Source organism: Triturus cristatus, chromosome 5_1, assembly GCF_964204655.1.
Source record: "Triturus cristatus chromosome 5_1, aTriCri1.1, whole genome shotgun sequence".
In the NCBI taxonomy this organism is placed as follows: Eukaryota; Metazoa; Chordata; class Amphibia; order Caudata; family Salamandridae; genus Triturus; species Triturus cristatus.
This window is the reverse complement of record NC_140587.1, coordinates 198,262,930-198,283,792: the sequence shown is the minus strand read 5'-3', so window position 1 is coordinate 198,283,792 and position 20,863 is coordinate 198,262,930. Positions and strand designations below refer to the sequence as shown.

Genomic DNA, 20,863 nt, shown 5'->3' with positions numbered 1-20,863 from the left:
AACTCAATCGCTTTATATGACCAGGTTACATGCTATGTAGCGGGACAACTATTTTAGTTCCAATAGATAAAGCCAGTATATTTTGAATGAGATTAACGAAAAATACCTATCTCAGAAAAAGGTTGCACTACAATGTAAGTGAGAGTAAGCAAGTTAAATCAAAGTATTCATATAACTTAAATCACAGAACAATGGCCTGAGGATAATAAGCTGGATATTTTATACACCATTATTGCTAGTTACATGGTAAACATTGTGCGATTGGTTGGCACTAAACATACTACTTTCATAAAAGTGTCCCATTTTCGACAACTGAACAATATATAGTTGACGATTGCAACCAAGCACTCTGAAAATTTCCATGAGAGGTGATAGAAGAAATGTGTAGGTTATTGTTTACATAGAACTAAATACGTTCAATTCTATATTTTAGGTGGAAGCAACACAATATGGAAAGTGTTGAGTATTTACCATAATCAGTGATATTTGCCTAAATTGGTCCTATAGTTTTATGCATCTCTGTAAAAGAAGGGTCTTTTAAAGGCGTGAAGGAAATACAAAATTGTGTAGTGCATCTCTGCTTTGTCGTTTAGTTCTAGTTGTAATGTATGGAAGCAAAGAATCCATTTACTTTATCCCGTCTTAGGTTAAAGTTCTCTATTGCGAGGTCTTTGTTATTTGGTCTATTGTGCCAAAAGTGTTTATTCTTATATTCTTGCTTCTGAGTTTAGTGTTCCGTCAATGTTCGTTTTAAACTTGTGTTTGTGTGGATATTACAATAATGCTCCTGCTTACGTGAATTCAATAGGCATATTGTGCTTCAAAAGCAGATCATTTATAGGTATAAGGGGAGATAATGCATTAATGTACAGGGTCCAACAAGTACATGCGATAAGCAGAGTTCTTGAGCAAGCCTAGCACAAAAGTAGTTGTCTGCCAGCAACCTTCAGCCAACGCCTCGCTTCAACCACTCACACAGCTTACTCTGCACAAGTAGAATTTCAATTCAATTTGAGCCAAACAAGGACAAGTAGCCGTGGCTCAAAGACAGCGCTTTACTGTTTTCTAAACGCCTCTTCAACACACCCGCACAAACTTCCACTCTAACTGAAGTTAGATGAAGTGTCCATGTCCCTGATTATTTAGAAAAGTGGAGCAAGTAAATGAGTAAAGGGATTGGATCAGCAACACGGTAATCAGACGAAAGACCACAAGCGTTAATAAAAAAATAAAAAAATAACAATAATGGGAAGTTGCACACCATAAAGTATTAAGTAATCGAAATGGTGACTAAGTCACTAGTAAACCAAGGCTGTTTCCCATTATCAGCTTGAAGTACCTTGACACTTATAGGTGGGGAAGGAAATAGCTTTAAAATTTGTTAGATTAAACTTTCTTGTCAGCAACGTGCTCATACGCAGCACCCATCTCTACTATGCATGCATGGTTACCAGTTCAATTTCGGCAAAATGGTGATTTGGCGAGTAGTGTTTTTGATCAATGCGAGGGTGTGCAATTTTAGAAAATATCTACTTGTCCAAGAGACAGGATGGAAAAAGGAAAAAACATTTGCCCCTTTTGTGTACTGAGGTGACACTTTATCCGAACATTTTCAATATATCAAAGCTCTCAATATTCTAAGGCTCACAGCACATCAGGGCTTGGATTTGAAGAAGGCTGTGCGAACTCTGGAAGAACGTGGGAAGCTAGTTCGGAAAATGCCCTGCGAGTCGCTGCACTACAAACTTACAAGTTTAAGGGTATTCACCAGCTCCTCTCCAATCTCTTCCCACAGCGGAAAAGGTTTACAATTTACTTCTGAGAAAGGCTGGAGTAAAATTTAGTTTCATGATATGATGGGAAAGTAGGCAAATAAGGAAAGTGAAGCTGCATTTGCTCAGCATGTTCTCCAGTGAGAAAATATGAGTGTTTATTTGCACACGCAAAAATGCAAACTACGAAGGATTGCTAGAGTATGGTTCCCAAGGTAGACTTTTACATACCCGAAGTCCTGAATCTGCACCTAAGAAAGGGGATATAGCTGGGGGGGACATTTTTTGGCTTTCCTTAAGAACTGGACCCCTACTTTATTTTTATGCTTCCCATAAAGGCTGTACACGAATCTCCATTATTAATCTTTTTTTATATTTGCATGCATCAAACATGTTTTTCAGAGAAATAGGCATGAAAATTAAACAGGAGTTTAGCAAAACAATATTTTCAAGTTGCACATTTTTTGCGCATTTTATTTTGAAACCAGTCACTAGACTTGCTTTTATGCTTCTGTATGTTATTTGCATGTAATCTGGGAGAAAGCCGGGATCTATGCACGTAGCCTCAAATTATTACATGTGTACATGTTTGTACACTGGAATTCCTTTCAGTAATGCAAGTCTGAGATCATAGCTCAAATCATTTACCTATAGTGCTAGTCTTAATAATAAAGGCCTTTGCATCAATGAATCCTATATGCAGGTAAGAACAATGTATACAAATGGACACACATCTTGCCTTAGTGAAAGAATCAATGTTCACAGCTTTATACTGTGGTACTGTAAACTGGCAGCAGCCAAAGGATTGTGCTGCAGGGGTCTGACCTACTCGCGCACATGAACTAATTACAGGTTATTGACCCTGACCTCAAAAGATAGGTCTTCAGGTGACAGGAATACCACACTCCTGTCATTGGCTTAGGGGTCAAAAGAAGAGTGTTGGAAATGGAAAGGGAGTATGAACCTGGACTGTCACAATAATGTTAAATGTAACCTTCTCCGAAAACATAGCTCTTTCCCGCTAGTCTTAACACCTTAAGCGCTGAGGCTCTCCTTAACTGTAACCCTCACCATCCCTCCCCTACCCCCAAAACCAGTGCTGATCCCTTTTTTGCTATTTTGGATGTTCGCCCTTAATAACATCACATTTTTTTCTTTTTGTGCAAAATGTAGATAGACAAAATCTGTGTTCCTGATTTTTCTCGCATGTTGGGAATTCTAAAAGCACCCAGGGTTTTTTGTTTGAGTCCCCTGGAGGGAATCGCGAAAATAGGCTAAATGTAGCATTTTTCTTAAATTTTTTTTTTTTTTTTAAAGGGCAAAGTGTTGAGCAGGAAAGTGTGTTTTTCCCCTAAAAATGTACTAGCAAAGTTTGCTTTGCTATGGTCACTCTTTTCACAGTTTTGAACACACAGAGTTTTTGTCATCCGTTTCTGCAATTTTTGTAAGAGAGTATGTCAATATTTCCTATTTTTGCAGTTATGACCTAATTGCAGGCTGTGTGGGAAAGCGGTGCAAAATCCAAGCGTGAGCTCAGAAAGCTGTACATTTATGAAAAGTAAACAAAATTCTGAATTCAGCAACGGGTCATTTGTGTAGATGGCTCATGATTTTCCAAATGAACTAATAGTTGAAATTAAAAACTAAAGAAAGTACCTAGGAAATATTTGAAACAGGTGACAATGGTTTTGACTATAATTTTGTGTCCTAATGGCCAATTTACACAAATAATACACCACTATTTTCACATGATTGTTACAGTTGCAGGGATATATATGATTTGTTGGTTAAGGGGATACCCAGGACCATCAACTGTGAAGCAGATAGCGATTTTTTAAATCTGTATCAATCATGCACCAATTCATAAGGTAAATTCTAATTAATTGAAAATGGGCATGAAGGAAAGCGAATGTGTCTGATACTCTGAGTTCAGAAATAGTAGTTATTCTTACAACTCAGAATTTTGGGATATCCATAACATTGTGTAATTCAGAGCGTATTTTGCCAAATGTGGTTTTTCTTGCTAAAATTGATTTATATTTGGAAGTCTAAACGGAGAGAAATACAAATATTAACAACTCATGTTGTACTATTATGTATGCACACACTTCTTCTGATAAAACATTAAGCCACTTGTGTGGGTGGGCCTATCACCTGTGACAGAAATGACCTGTAGAGACATCAAGATTTTTACTTGGAATTTCAATCTTTTTTTTGGGGGGGGGGGGGGAGTTAGCTGCAGTATTTGAGCTCATGGCCATCCCATACCCAGAGAAAGTTCTCAACCCAAGCTATTTCTGAAAACTAGGTATCCGGGGGAAGTCCAGTGTGGCTTATGTGGATGTTACCACTGTCTTCTTACCCAGAATGGGCTACAAACATCAAACGTTGAATACAATAGCACATTTTTCCATATTTCTCTTAGAAAAAGTTATGGAATCTGCAGTGATCAACAGAAGTCCTACAAACCAGTGTTCCTATACTTCTCTTGGTTAAAAAGGTACTCCACATTTGTGTGGGGTATGGGGGCACAGGGGGGGCATCATATTGAAAACGATGTGAAATTAATGTAGTGTCAATGCGATCTTCACATGCTTACAGGTTGGGTCCATTCCCATCACATAAATTAGGCCCACCCACAGATGTGGACTACGTTTTTCTCAGTAGGTGTGTGGAAATACAGTATGGTCATATTTCCCCCCCTGGCTGGAAGTACTAGCGATGTCTGTCACATAAATATGGTGAAAAGTGTATTTTTCGATGAATACTTTGATATTTACAGGGCATTTAGGATAGGAAAATGTGCCTAGTTCCACACAAGCCTATTTCCTCAAGCCTCTGGATTTTAGAAAGACTCCGGATTGGTAGGCTTCCCTGGCGGCTGACCGACCCCAGGATCTGAATACGGCAGGTATCCCCCATGGAAAGGAAGGTAATCGGCTGCGTTCAAGAATAGTCTTATCGTTCGCATGGCATTCTAGGTAAGAAAATGTGAGGGGATCCATGCAAGCCACACCACTCTGGATTCCCTTGTGTCTCCCGTTTTGAAGGAGCCCAGGCTTGGTATGGTTTCCTGGAAGCGGTTTCACCCAGAGCTTAAATTCTGCAGCCAACCCCCCACCCAATGGCAAGTGAGTAAAAATGCAAAGGCACAAAGAGAGAAAGTGGGAAGGAAAAGGAACCTGTAAGAGTGAGTGATCGTGACACACAGTAGTGGGTGGTGAAATAAGGAAGCTTGAGGTGGAATCAAGAGTAAGCAGGCCTGGTTTCAGCACCAGACTTCCGCGGCTCCAGAGGCAGGCTTTAAAGAGTAACTCCGGGGTTCTGCACCTGTTTTTGTTACGCAAATAAAGTCCTGCCAAGCCTGCTTTACCAACCCCGCGAGAGTGACGGTCAGATTGCAGCTCTCTGCGCCTGCTGCAGGAGGTCGAACTGCACAACGCCGACGGCAGGATGACTGCTCGGCGATGAAATTGAGAAGGCAACAGAACAAATAGAGTGCAGCTTCGACGCCCAAGCCCAGCGCACTGTGCAGCGTGTCAGCGCTGCGGCACGTCAGGGTACATCAGTGTAACGCCTGGGCCTCTTCATCAGCTCTGACATCTCAACAGAAGAGACGACACCTCAAGAAAAGGAAGCAGCGCGGGTGCCAGGCCGCATCCAGCCTGCTCACAGTGACGGATGGGGGGCGGGGGGGGGGGGGCTCTTGCATGGGGGCGGGTGTGCTGACAAGCCTGCGCGCCATAGGGTGGCACTTAACACACGCGTGTCACATGAATGTGTACTGAGGGCCTTTATTACAAGGCTGAACACTGGCCACCTTCCAGAACTTACCATTGGAATTGATTCGGAAGACGTTTGCGGAGGTTTCTTGAAAGATTTCCTGGAGTTCATTGGGGTCAATCTGGGTGGCTGTAATACAGAAAACACTTTCCGTTAATTATACATAGGAGCCTGCAATCCCTGTATAAAAACCTGAAGCTGATTACCTTAATACAGCCCTAGTCACCTGTAATCAGAACATGACCTGGCTATTGCACTGTAGTAACCTATTACAGCTGAGGAGTGACAATTATGCCGTGTGTCCTAGGCAGCAGCCAAGGTGAAAGAAAGGGAGCAACACTAAACCTGCAGCTTAAACAAGGAAAAGAAGAGGTGTCCTTTCATTTTTGTGATATGTGTTTTCTAAAACGGGCAGTAATCAGAGGTTTATAGCAACATGTTTATTCTTTTGCAAATAATTACAACAAAAATCTCTCACTATGTTATTTATTCTGAGCTACAACCCCTTTTTCGAATCGGATTTCTATGAATTGACAAATATATTTTTGACACAAATTACTGATTTGTTGTGTTTAAATTTCGTACTACAAATTCTGTTTTTATTCTGCAACAATGCTACAGCTGACACATGAAAGTGCATTACTCCCAATAATTTAAGATGTTTGTGTGAACCATGATGGTGTAACCACTGTTTACAAGGAATACAATACACCCTGCCTTACATTATGCATTGCATGATCTATATCCACATAAAGGCACTGTGCTGTCGGCCTCATCTCCATATATAGTGTTGTAGGGATTCTACGGAATCACAGAACTATGCTTGTGACCACAGGACCTTGGCAGGCAGGGACTGAGTCATCCCACCACCTTAGCACCCATGGGCCCGAAACCAACAAGCTATAGTTTCTCACTTTTCCACCTACTCACACACAGATAAAGAAGTGATAAGACAACCCAGAAAACGACACTCCAACTCTCTCAGGAACCGCGGTAACGTAACACACCCTTTCACACTCTTACTTGTCCACAATAAGATCTGACAGACACGAAAAAAGTTTAACTATCATGCTCTAGAACAACAGACATTGAATTGCCAAGAGCAGGGTATTATGGGACACTGAGTCTTTTACTATAGTACACGTGACTACCAATATAAAACACCTGGTGCTCGTGGAGCCAGAAATCCTAAAATTAGAGTATTGCACCGAAACGCGTCAGGAGTTCATCTATGTGCTGCCAACAGAATAATAAATGCTGTTTGGAGTCTGGCTGGGCTGTGGCATCTCTGTTCTCTGTTTCAATTACTAGGATCACCTTCCCAGTTAGCCACGGCCGCCCTGCAGGGTTGGGGGCCTTCGGCAAAGGAACTTTTGGTTGGGGGCCTTCGACAAAGGAACTTTTTGTTTGGAGGTTAGAATTGGAGGGCATGACCCGCCTTCCTCCTGATGGTGAAATGGATTTTCCGAATACTTACCAGGCTCGAGGAGAGAAAGGGTAACAAGAGAGGCAACAGCCTCATCTTGGTATGCCACAGACGACCGGCAGTGATTTTATTTACACTCACGGCAGCAGTTATGTGAACGTCGACTTCACCAGCAATCTAGACATTTGGGTTACGTGCATTGCAATTTCAAAACACCACTTGGAACAACAGACATTGTATTGCCAAGAGCAGGGTATTATGGGATACTGAGTCTTTTACTATAGTACATGTGACTTCCAATATAAAACACCTGGTGTTCGTGGAGCCGGAAATCCTATGACTAAGGTATTGCACCGATACCCGTCGGGAGTTCATCTATGTGCTAACAACAGAATAATAAATGCTGTTTGGAGTCTGGCTGGGCTGTGGCATCTCTGATATATATATATACACACACACACATACATCAAAAGATCTCTGGGTGTTCGTAGCGGACCCAGTACTTCAGCATGCACAGATGAAAGTTCTACATTTCACAAGTAGTCGCGATCTCTTCTCTGTGAAATTGCATGCAGTGGCGTAACGAAAGTTGAGGGGGCCCCCAGCAAGGTACACAAAGGGCCCCCCGCTACGAAATCAATCTGAGCTCTCATGACTGAGTACAGTGCTGAGGGGGCCCCCTGCAGCTCGGGCACCACGGGGGCTGCGGGCACCTGCGTTACGCCCCTAATTGCATGTCTGTGCATACCTATATGCAGTGCTTTAAATGGGCCGGTACTCACCGGTACTAAGTACCGGCACTTATTTTTTCCCCCTCCAAGAGTACCGGCACTTCTCTGTTATTAAATAGAGTACCGGTACTCACTGTCACACAAAGTCATGTGAGCATGCATCGCATTTCTACACTGCGGCGCATGCTCACATATTGGTGATTTCACAAGGAGAGCAGTGACGCCATGACGCCAAAACAGAGCAAGTGTGACCCAGGCGCGCAACGCCTTTGGACTCAAAGGCCTTTGCCCCCACCCCCCCTCGTGTGTTGCAGCCCGGGATGGGGATGAGACAGTTTCCCCGGGTACAAACACAGCCGCACCCGAGTACTTCACAGGTCTTTAAAAGACCTTTTGCTCGTTAACGAGGCTTTGATGTTTTTCACCCCTTAGAGCCCCTGCACCTCCACTCTACCTTTTGCTTGAAGAATCAGACCCCCCACCCCACACGAAATTTGACTCTAGTTGTGCCTCAGGTGTGACCTCCCTCCCCACCCCCCCGCCAGGAAGCTATGCGGCGGGAGGAAAGGGAAGCTGTTTAAAAATCCAAGTTTGCTCTGGCTTTCCCTTTCTTCTGTGCGAAAAAGACGGAGAGGATAGCATAGCAGCTGGCGGGTGAAAAAGGGGACAACCGAGGAGAGCTTTCAGAAATGAAGGGGTATAAGCACAGTCAGCTAAGCTAAATAAATCGAGGGGTTATCTGAAAAAGAAGGGGCAAGCAAAGATATTTGAGAATACACTGCGGGCCTGGGGCAGTGGCAGGGCTGGCTTTAGGGCAGTGCGACCGGTGCCACCGCACCAGGTGCTGGCTTCCTGGGGGCGCTGTGTTTGAAAGTTTATTAAGCTTTTGAAGCACCTGCTACAGCGTTTCTTTCCGCCTGCAATTACCAGGCCTCACATAAATGTCAAGAAAACTCGTGTGATTAATTATCTTCCTGGACAGAGATCAGCTTTTTGTATAGTTGAGGTTTTGACTTAGGTGAAGTTAGTGCAGAGGGTTAATATGCCTGCTGCAAAGAACGTGTACCAAGTAGATTACAGAGTGTATATGATGTAAACAGGTCAGCAGATTACTGCTTTCAAAAGAGACATCCTTTGGTTACTTGCAATTTATAACTTAAAGTCCTTATATACAACAGTGAGCTATTAACTTTCATCCCAGAACTGCATACACACTGCAAAGTATACATTAGAACATTGATTAATGTTACAAAAAGGGTTAATTTGGCTAGAAATCGATTCTTATTATTAAAGAAAACTCCCAACTATGCTGTTTCTTTTTCGACTCTGCGTTTGTGCTTCTCCACACCAAGCACTCTTAAACTATACTGCCTACCGGTATGGGTGACATGTGACTCCTACACTTTCAGTCCTTTGGCTTAAGTAACATTTCCTATACACTGATTTACACTCGTATGATTGATTGTCTCTGTGTAATGTGTGTGTGATGCAAAGTGCTCGGACACCCTACACTGGTATGAGTGGCGCTATATAACTAATAACTAATTCAATGCATCTGAGAGAGTGTGGTTATGGTGACTTGGTCACTGTTAAAGGGTGCTAGTGAGAGAATCCGTGGTGGAGGTGGTCATTGGGGGTGGGGGGGCGCCAACAAACATTGTCGCACATGGCACCACCAGCACTAAAGCCGGCCCTGGGCAGTGGGTTTAAAATAAAGCACCTGATGGATGAGACGGGGATCATCTGATGAGAGTCGGGGGTGGGTAGGTGTCCCAAGAAAGCCAAGGCTTTCAAGAATGACACAGGTCGGTGGAAGGGGCCTGTTGTGTGAGGACAGAGCGACAGTGGCAGAGACTGGTATTTTAAATGGGGTAGGGGTATCCCAGAAAAGCAAGAGAAGGAATTTGATGAGATGAACAAGGGGACATTTAAGATGAAGGTGGTGTGACCACCTGAAAAAAGAGAAAATGTAAAGAGACAAATGGGGTATCGGAGGGGACATGGTGCTAGTAAGTAAGGGCTAGGGACATCAGAGGGTAGAGGTAGGAGAGTATCTCGTCATCCAAAAGAGTGTTATCTAAAGCGGGGGCGGCAGCTGAATAGAAAAATAATTTTGAGGGGACAGTGGTATTTTTAAGTCGTGTTTTTTTTTTTTTTTAGCAGCTAATATAAAGTTTACCATAATGTGACTCATTTTTTTGTAACAAAGTTAAACAATGAAAGGCTCAACAAACAATCATAAGAATTCAGATCGCATACTTGGAGGAAGAATGGATTTATTAAAATACTTAAACACAGTATAGACCTTACTAGGGCACACTGGAAGGGGAAGAATAATGTGCACGGAGTTAAAAATGCGCATTTACCAGAAAACACTGAATGTAGCTAATAATATAAGCATTCAAACACGACTAAGACATGACATCCCATGGCTTGGTGAACATTTCTCATTCATTTCTATGATGTAAGATCACACTTTGATTTGCTTCCAGAATGCTTGTGTTTGATATCAAGCATTTCTCAGAAACGAGGCCTATTCCAGATTGTCAAGTACGCTTTTTTGCTGTCATACACATGCTCAGTCACACTTTTTGGTATTTCTTTGTTGTTTAAACCCGATAAGTGCTACTCTCCAAACAAAAGCGCTTCAACACCCCATCAGGGGTAACAAGCGCTATATAAATGCAAACCTTTTTCCCTCTTCTATCTCTCCGCTATCCTTCTGAATCCAAATAACTGACTAACCTATCCACCACTCAAATTACTTTCAGATTTTCACTATACTAATTCAACACTAATCCTTCTTGGGTTCCGGAGTAGTGCGCTACTCGCCGAAAAAGCGCTTCGACGCCTCGTCAGGGGTAGTAAGCACTATATAAATGCAGTTACAATACAATACAATACCTTCAGTGTGGGTGGATTTGGCCAACTTCTACAAGCCCTTGATGGGAAGTGTTACAGTGGTTAAGGTGTTTTCATGGGTTTCTGAATATTGTTAAGGAGGCTAATGGGCAGAGAGTTGCTTCCATTCAGGTGGGTGAGGACCAGGGCTTCAACTGACACCGACATCTGGAAGGAAGGATGTCTGGAGGCAGAGCTCTTACCATACTGGGACAGGCCCATATCCAGTTACCTGCCACAGATGCAGAAATTACTAGATTCCCCAAACAGTGAATGTTACTGACATCCTACAATAATCACAAACGGGGAAATTCTGTTTTATTTTTGCATGTCAAAGACTTTCTGCCTTCGGGGAGGGACACTTACAGCCAGCCCTTCACCTCCTTTTATAGCGAACTTATGCAAATTCACATAACTTTCTGGGGGAAATAACTGCAGTTTTCAGCTAAATAAAGTAAAACCATCTATTTTAGGTGTGGTTTATCTTTCATTTGCTGCCTTCTTCTGGATGCACACCCAGCACTCCCACTTGGGAGTTCTGCACCCACAGAGTGCCACTAGTGAGTTGTGACAAAAGTATAATATGAAAATGGATTTCCATCCATGTAAAATTTGTGAATTGGCAAAGTCGTACACAGACTACTGTAAATATTGTCCCAAGAATGTAGTTGTCATTTCAGATGTGGACAGAGGGCTAGACCCCTCAGGCATGGAGCTTAAGAACCACCCACACTACTACATGCCAGGACACATATCCCCGCATCTCTGCCTGATCCTCCGGATCAGGCAGAGAAGTCAAAAGAAGGAAGGATCATGGTTAGCCGGGGAATCGCAGGCATGTGTTTCCTGCTGCAATGCTGTGGAGGCATCCATAAGTGTGCGGCTGTGAGCAGTACAGAGATATGAACGAGAAGTGCCAAATGTCTGCCCCTCCCAATGGCCCTCCCAATTTCCACTACAGCAGCTTAGAAATCTGTAGGGTTCTACTGCGCTATGAGGTGCACCAGGCTGGTCATCACCAGTTGACACAACAGCTGGCTGTATCTGGTATTCATGAAAAAAGTGAGCCACGTAGTAGGAGTGGGAGCACCAGGGAACCCAAAGCACCCAAGTGAGGAAGCCAAGCCTTGGACTTGAGGTGAAGGAGCAGGCCTAAGGGAAGCTTTGAGCATCAAACACATGTGGGTACAGGGTGCCTCCCATATCAGAAACCGTGGCTACAGCAGGCCTGCTGACCACCATCATCAGTGACACTGTGGTGATATGTACATGGTTATATGTGCCTCCGTCCCTTTACTAGCCCCTCAGAATTTTGGACTAGATTTTGCTGGGTGGCACAGTATCTGAAAGTGAATGAAAGGGTGAAATATTATTGCTCTGTAACCCAGATGACTTTCTTCTCCAAGGATCACTAGCATGACAACTAATGGCTTCCTTTCACCCGATGCGAGTCAGAGTTGCATTTTAGGATGTAGTCTTTTTTCCTTTAATTAATTTTCAGTAAAACAAGTCTCTGCACCTTTTAATGTTTTGTTTAATATACAGGTGCCTCTGACAAAAAGGAAAACGTGATAGTTACCTCTCAATAGTCTGTCAACTAGTACAACTTAATAGATGCAAGGGCATCAACAAAAATTGCAGAGGGAAGCAATTTGCAATCATTCAAAAATTCTTGAGCCCTTCAAATGTTTTTCATTAGACCCACCCTTAGTCCCGCCTCTAGCCCCGCCTCCTTGCCACGCCCCCAGCTCGATCTGATGAGTACCTGCACTTTTTTTCCCCATTTAAAGCACTGCCTATATGACAAAAGAACATGTTCCTTAACAAAAGCTACATCTGTGCGTTTTGTTTAGGTGCTAGAGCCTGACCTAAATAGAATAACAAGGGGCTTTTTCGCTTGACCTGGTCTACGGTTTTCAAACTAAATCCCAGGAAAGGACAGAACGCAAAAACAACAGCAGGTTCTGTGTGAAAGTACGTGTCACAAAGCAAACTACGTTGGTATAGTAACGTGTGCGAAGCAAAGAGCAGCCTGCAACTTGCTCAATACAAAAAATTAAAAGCACTTACCTCCTCGTTGCGTCTCTCCTCCGTTGCCCCTCCGCTCCAGCTGGAACCAGGAAGCACAATCCTGCTACCCTAAGCCAATCACAACGCGGCGCTCAGACAGGTAGTGGGAGCCTAGGCATGTTCCTCACCAGGCTGAGCATTACAGGCTGGTGGGGAACATGCAAAATGTACATGACTGCTTGGCCGGCCCAAGACCGCTGGCCAAACCATCATGAGCACTTTGAGTGTGCAAACCACTCCCCTGTGCCAACAGCCCTGCCCTAACCCAGTCTGAACCCCCGGGTAAAAAAATTATAATGTTATTTTCATTATATTTGTCAAGCTCTGAAAGCAGTAGGGCAATGCTCCTCCCCCTTAGCGGAGGAGCAGCCCCAGGACGTGGCACACATTCCTTAATGTTAAATACTACCAGTGGAATCATGAGTCCAGAGTTATGATTCCAGCTTCCCCTGTTGAGTACAGTGTGTTTTACGGGACAAATCAGTAAATCTGTAGGTCTCTGTTTTGCTATCTGCCAAAATTGACAGTGACCAAAAAAACATAAAAAAGAACATCAACTTATCATTTAACATGTTTCCCATTGGAGAAAGAGAAAATAGGACATCTAGGCAGCAGCCAAAATTGTGAAGTACAACCAATTAAAACAGATTATCCTTGAAAAAGAGGTTACATGATTTGCAGAAAGGGCAAAGAGATTCTTAGGTAGCAGCTTTGCATATCTGCTCCTAAGACGAGTATATCTACCATCCTGTAAATACCTACGTGCGCAAGGCAGCATCAAGGGATAGCCGGCAAACACTACCTAGAGATGTAGTTCCATCATGGCTGTGCCCTTTGCTACGTAGGCTGTGAATCATAATGAATTCCTGTTTGCAAATTTACATGCGAGCACAAAACGGGAAGTTTAAAGGTAAAAGTCGCTATTATGATAATACTTTATGTACACATTTGCAGTCCTCATTTTCAGCTGCAAGTTTAGCAATAATTGAGGAAATACTTTCCTGGTAGAGAACACCTTTAAAGAGGAATTTCTGCGTTGTTTAAAGAGCGTCAGGGCCAGGCATGCAAGATCAATCAATTGATCAATCAGGGGTTTGTAAAGCGCAACTACTCACCCAGAAGGGTCTCAAGGCGCTAAGGGGGAGGGCACAGCTCCTGGGTGATCATGGTTTTTCTCCAAAGACCAAGTCTTGAGGACCTTCGGGGACTTGGAGAGTGTGGGTGTCTGTCGGAGGGGGAGAGGGAGGGTGTTCCATGCCTTGGCCACGAGGAGGGAGAAGGAGTGTCCTCCTGTTCTGGACTTCTTGATGAGTTGCAAAGTCGCAAGAGAGAGCTGGGCTAAGCAGAGGGATCTTTGGGGGGCATGGAACGAGGGGCAGTGGTTCATGTAGGCGGGTCCGGTGTTGTGGAAGGCCTTGTGGGCAAAGACGAGAAGCTTGAAGATGATTCTCTTCTCGGCGGGGAGACAGTGTAGTGACCGTAGGTGTTGGCTGATGTGGCAGTGGTAAGTTAATGGACTAGTCTGGTGGTGGCGTTGTGGATGTACTCGAGATTGCGGGTGATGTTCTTGTTGATCCCAGAGTGGAGTGCTACTGATGAGGGCGTGGGTGACAGTTTTCCTGGGTTCGAGGGGAATCCAGTTGAAGGTTTTCCAGAGTAGGTGGAGGGTGTGGTAGCAGAAAGAGGTGACAGCGTTGAATTGGTGATCCATTTTGAGTTGGGAGTCCAGGATAATTCTGAGGTTGGGTGTGTGGGGGAGGGAGGGTTCCCGACGGTGGAGGGCCCACCAGGTGTCGTTCCATGTGTCGGGTGTGGTCCCATGATGAGCACTTCTGTTTTGTCCTTGTTGAGTTGTAGGCAGCTGTTCTTCATCCACCTGGTGACTGCTTCCATTCCTTCATGGAAGTTGTGTCTGGAGATGTTGGGTTCGGTGGATAGGGAGAGGATGAGTTGGGTGTCTATGTACGATAAGATGTTGAGTCCATGTGATCTTACGATGGATGTCAGTGGGACCATGTAGATGTTGAACAGGGTGGGGCTGATGGAGGATCCTTGGGGGACTCCGCAGGTGGTCGTTGTGGGTTCCGAGAGGCAAGGAGGGAGTCTGACCCTCTGCGTTCTGCCAGAGAGGAATGAGCAGAACCAGTCAAGGACCTTGTTCTGGATTCCTGCGTCGTGGAGTCTGCTGGCTAGGGTGCGGTGTGAGACTATGTCGAAGGCAGCGGAGAGGTCCAGGAGGATGAGGGCCACAGACTCTCCTCTGTCGAGGAGGGAGTGGATGTTGTATGTCGCGGTGAGAAGGGCGGTCTCGGTGCTGTGATTCTTCCTGAAGGCTGATTGAGAGGGGTCGAGGATGTTGCTTTCTTCTATGAAGGAGGAGAGTTGACTATTGACTTTTTTCCATGACTTTCGCCGCATAAGGGAGTAAGGAGATCGGTCTGAAGTTCTTGAGGTCAGTGGGGTCCGCCGAGGATATGTTCAAGAGGGTTGATCTCAGCGTGTTTCCAGTCATCGGGGAAGGAGGCGGTCTCGAAGGAGCGGTTGATGATTCGTCAGAGCTCGGGGCGATGATGTCTGCAGCTCTGTCGTAGATGTGGGGCTCTCGCTTAGAGGGTGTTTCCGTAGTAGAGTCTACTGCTGACGAGAGCCTGGGTGACTGTTCTTCTTGTATCTCTCGGGATCCACCTGTAGATCTTGCGGAGCATGCGGAGGGTGTTGAAGCAGGAGGAGGAGATGGCGTTGACTTGCTTGGTCATGGAGAGCGTTGAGTCGAGGATGATTCCCAGGTTGCGTGCATGGTCGGTGGGTGTCTGGGCTGTCCCCAGTGCCGTCGGCCACCAGGAGTTGTCCCAGGCTGAAGGGTTGGAGCCGAGGATGCCGAAGGGAAGCTTGCAGTGGTGCGATACTGGCAAACTCCAAGGAAGAACAACTGAGAAGGTGTGTAGTATGATACTACACACCTTCACCTCACCATAACACATCCACCACTTATTATTTTTTCGTTGATCACTACTGTAATAACCAGTGGTTCTCCTCCGGATGGCGGAATCATACAACAAAAACTAAACCCTATGATAATGCTGTCATGTTTTTAACATAAGGCGGAGAACCAAGATATACTGCCTCGCGATTTGAGTACGTGAATGAGGGTTTTTTATTGAATATTACGACGAATGTTGCAGACCCTGGTTACTCAGGTCAAGTGATCCATTCCTAAATGATATTGAAAAGCATTTTACCAAACTACAGAGGGCTCTCCAACGAGACAGGCAGGTACTGTCTTTTCAGTGGCATATGCATTCCTGTCAGCTTCTTGACTTAAAATTGTGTGCCATTTCAAGCTTTTATGAAGGTGATCCCATTAATAGAATAGAAACTCATTTTTGTAGGATTTTCAAGAATTCAAAAGGGCTGACCCCATTTAAGTCTATGGGGGCGTTTTATTTCTTAGATGGGTGAATACAGGTAAAAAGAGGATAACATCCACCAAATGCAGACGACTTGATAGACATGTTATGTGTCCAGCGTGAGGTCAAATGTTATGTTCATTATCCTGATCGGTGACAGAAAACTGGCCACAGACGTACTGTGCTTCAATTACTAAGAGACCAGTAACCCTAAAGGATGCTGTCGGAATGAATGGATTAGGTAATTAAGGATGTCACCAATGTGGTTATTTGAGATGCCATCGGCGAGGTCATCAACAAGATCATGTAATATGCCATGAGTGATGTAATATGCAAGGTAAAAAGCTGTGCATGACGATCGAGCAGGATATAATTTAGCTCAGCAAACTGTAACAATAAGAATTTCAGAGTTATTTTTAACCACTTGTTATGGACACCCCCCAAATGTCAGGGTGTCCCTACTCTGCCCTTTATGCAACATTTAAAAAAAAAAAATTAAAGATACGGGGACAAAACACGTATTAACTACCAGAGTACTCTAACCATTATTATTATGCCCTTAAAATTGCTGGATACCCAAAGATCTCTGCAGCAGGTCTCTTAACCCTGTGAGATATTTTATAATGCAGCCTCTTTGTGACCAATTACATAAACCAGAACAGATTTACCGTCGCATTTGTCCTTGCAATTATTTTTGCGGCTGAGTATTAAAAAATATAAGATGTGACAGTCTGACTCTGCTTTTCATGACTCCATCACGGGTTCCCGGAGTATTTTCTTTAACAATTCCAACACTCCAGTAATTGAATGTAAAATTATGTTATGTGAATCTCCTAAAAAATTTGACATGCACACACCACTACACCATATAACGCTGGACGGCGATTCATGGCAAGACTACTGTGCAGGAGGCTAGAAGAGACTAATAATATGGTGTCCAGATCCCTTCAGTACCCAACTTCATCATAAACCACTGCAATCGAGCTCAGGCGTTTATCAGCTGTTTCCACAAAAGCAAAGACTTATAAATAGAAATGGCTGGGACTGGCTCTCCTCTTACATAAAGGAAAGACAACAGGTGGCCTTTTTTCTTATTCACAACACAAAGGGAAAGCCCCGATGAAGGTGAGACCCACGTGAGAATCCTTTGGAAAGTGTGTCAGTGAGTTAAGACATACTAATAACCAAACAAATGGAATATAAAATGCCACAGGTTGCTCCTATGAAGAACAGGATATCATGGGGCCACTTGCCTGCGCTGGAATACTAGGTGCTTACTGTTCTGTTTTCTAAAAGCTGTGCCCCTGCGGTTTGATGTCCACTGCACCCCACTCAGAGGCTTGCTATTTAAAACACTCTGGGGCAGATTTACAAGCCCCTTGCACCACTTTGGGTCACTTTTCCCATGTTAAAAGTGACGCAAAAGTGGGGCAAGGGGCTTGTAAATATGCCCCTCTGTATACACCAAGCTGATTTCATCCTAGGTTTACCATCTAGGTTAGCTGTTCAAGAGGCGTTGAAGTGAGAGATCTGGTTATTTTCCATCTTAAGCAGTGCTTTCAGAGGGATAAAGAACGTGCAGGGTTCCTATAAGGGCAGTCCCTCAGAGGGGTAACTAGTGATCCTTTGCAAGAAGTGTGGCCTATGTAATTAAACACCTGGCCGAATTTCCAATCCTTTACAAAGTGTACCACACCACCAGCATTTGAGCTCCTTTCTGAGAGCTTTCTGTTATAGCATCCAGACATAGCACACACATAGCTGCCAAGGTTTCAGATTGCTTAAGTGTGACATGTTGATAGTTTCAATGTACTTATGAGTGACATTCAACGACTATGAGTGACACTTTCTAGTGACCAAAATCATGAAAGGATATCCACGGAAATGGACAAATATCAGAACTAACACTCAATTGACCAACGGGAAACTCAAACTCTGCAGCAGGTGCGTTTAATCCCATTATTTCTAAATAATCACCACCCTCCACCCTAACCTCAGTGCCAGGTGCTGCTGAACCACAAGTAGTAAAGGGATCTCTGTCACAAAAGTAGCAACCCACTGAGCTATGCACATACAATACAGAGTAAATGATGGCAGACACAATGAAGATAGGCCTAAAACACGCCAGACATGCTAGATTTCCATGATTTTGTTGTCAAGTATTACAGTTGAAAATATTTAAATTTTGAAAATATGAGCCTCCAAATTTAACATTACCAAGGCGTGTTAAAGGGGAGTGGGCTTTGCGTGTCTCGTTCGCTCCCACTCTCCCCTTCACACTACTTTACTGTGCTGTCTCACAGTGTCAGACACTTGCACCCTTTTCTCCAAACATGTTTACAAATTCCTCTGTTAAGTAGCGGAATCCAGCTGATTTCCATACTGCATTTACTTGGCTGAATTAAACCCCACCAATGCCAGCCTGCCCATTCAGCTCCCAGGCTCCAGCTGGCACTCATGCAAAAACCTCCGGTAACGCAACATCAGGAAAATATAAATACTCTCAGGGGATGCCAGATTAAGTAAAGCATGTGCCGCTATGGTTTAGATGTAGGGTTTTTACAGCTCTTGTTCAGCGTGTTTGCCTGAAAAGTTAAGGACAGGACTATAGAGCCCGAGAACAGGCGATTCTGGACACAATTTGCCCCGCATAAAGAGACAGCCCAAGTTTACCAAACTGGTTTCTCCTTTCCACGGACACCAAGTTCCAGTCCTGGGCTTTGCTTTTACCAATCATTGATTTCAAGTGCGTTCCTCCAAGTGCTAAGCCTACAACTACCAGAATGCACTACATTACTGAAGGCAAGTACTCGACTGGGAAACGGAGCCTCTCCAGCAGCTTACAGCAGAGGTACAGAACAGCAGGTCTCGACTGTGTGTCATGGGCCCCAGCCTGCCATTCGACGCATGCACTCCCTCCCCCGCACAGCCATGCCGACAGCCTCCCGCGCTACGACGCTTTCCCCTGAGCCCACACAAAGGTCTCAGAGGGGAGGTGGCGCGGGGATACACCGTCGTGCTCGGTGCGCGGGAAAGGTGCCAGGGGAAGGATGTCCATACATGGCGCCTGTGCCGGCTCTCTGCCGCTCGCTCTCGACGCCCCCGCGGAAGTCTTGCATCAGCGCTGCGCGCCAAGCCGCTGCCCCCTCCGCCCGCCCGCCCTTCTATTCAGAGCCGAGCACATCCACCGCCGGCCCCGCTGCCCCCTCAGCAACGCGGCGGACAATGGACGCCTGCACTTAACGCCTCGGAAGAGGGCAGTGTGCGAGCCCGGAGAATGTCACACACTCCTGTGTGTCCTCCACACACACAGCCATTCAACGAGTCTCCGCAGCAAGGCCTGGCGCTTCCAATGGGGGCCTTCCCGCCACCAGCCATGGAACAACCACCTGGGCGCGCTATACGTGGGGACTTTTCTAGCGCTTTCAGCCATTGCAATTACTTCGCAGCGCTGTAAAGCCATAACTCGTGCTACCACCAGCCTACACAATGATACTATACACCTGCCTCTGAAGGTTGATAGCTGGAGTGAACGTACACAGACCTCAGTAGTCACCGCTTCACTCGCGGGGGCATAGGTGGAACCTGTTCATAACTGCGACACATGATCGAGCTCTCGTCTCATCTGTGTGTGAAATCCCCTCTGCTTCCGAGCAACAACCGAAGCAGCGGTGCAGGAACCATTTTCACACCGCCATCGATGATACCTCACTGAAGCCACGGGTTGGGGAGAATCCTAGCCTCACAAAACACAAGTGAAGCAAATATACTGTGCGGGAGAGTCGTAAGGGTGTGGTATGTGTCAATGGAGCATTTTAGTTCACCCTATCGCACCTATATCACTAAACCATGGTGTGACAGCACACTCATTCACAGACAGTCGCTTTACACTGAAATACTCACTACATTTGAACAAATGTACTGTTTTACTGATAAAATGATATACCACACACGATGTGGGGAAATCGAGTTTCTGCAAACATTTATCATTTGCGCATCACAACAAGTGTCTCGATTTACTTTGAACCAATTCAAATCTGTTTCTATCACACTTCAGAATTACAGAAAATGTGTTACATTTTTGTTTTCCCAACTCCTCCTGAAATATTTGTACAGTTCATTTACATTATTTACATTCAGTAGTAAGTTAGAAAAATTACACCCTACAGCCTTTCCTTGGCGCTCCCTATACCCCAGCAAGTGTCACTTAATTTACTTTACAAAATTCGGACTTTGAGGTCCGACAAAATGCACTTGTATCTTCAGGTTAAAGAACAAGCTGTAACTGCTCACCAAACACAAACTGGCTGACACACTGGTTGAAGAACATTTTTTTTTTTATAAACCAACTTTTATTGACACTTCCACGATGGAACACATTACAACAAATGTACTGTCGAGCATTATTGCAATCGTAATTTAATGCAAGCACGAATACAACGGACCATGTGGAAAGCAGAGCAACAAATTCCCTTCCTGTGCAGCAGGCATGTGTCCACGTGCAGTCACTGTGTCTTTTCCCAGACGGGTAAAGTAACCAAAAACCGCCGGCTGTAGCCAAAAGAACAGCCACCTCGACCCCCTCGAACACGCCCCTATTGTTCTAGTCCGAGGATGACTGCTGAGGGTGGGGACGGTACAGGTAGGGGTCAACATTACAGAGGGGAGAGGAGGGTTCAACTAAGCATTTCCATTGGTGAGGGAAAGGGGTTCAGAGATCTTGGGGGGGCCGAATGAAAAGTGAGATATACTGTTCGGGCGTACAGCTAGAGG

At 44.7% G+C, this 20,863-nt stretch overlaps 1 protein-coding gene across 2 annotated transcripts in view; it reads right to left on the bottom strand.

Moving 5' to 3' along the window:
* TSNARE1 (t-SNARE domain containing 1) overlaps window positions 1-20,863 on the bottom strand; it is a 1,167,042-nt gene that overhangs the window by 593,696 nt on the left and 552,483 nt on the right. For both annotated transcript variants that reach the window (XM_085604814.1, XM_085604815.1), the window contains exon 6: window positions 5,607-5,684. In XM_085604814.1, coding sequence (XP_085460940.1) covers window positions 5,607-5,684 — 78 coding nt within the window. The remainder of the gene's footprint in view (window positions 1-5,606; window positions 5,685-20,863) is intronic.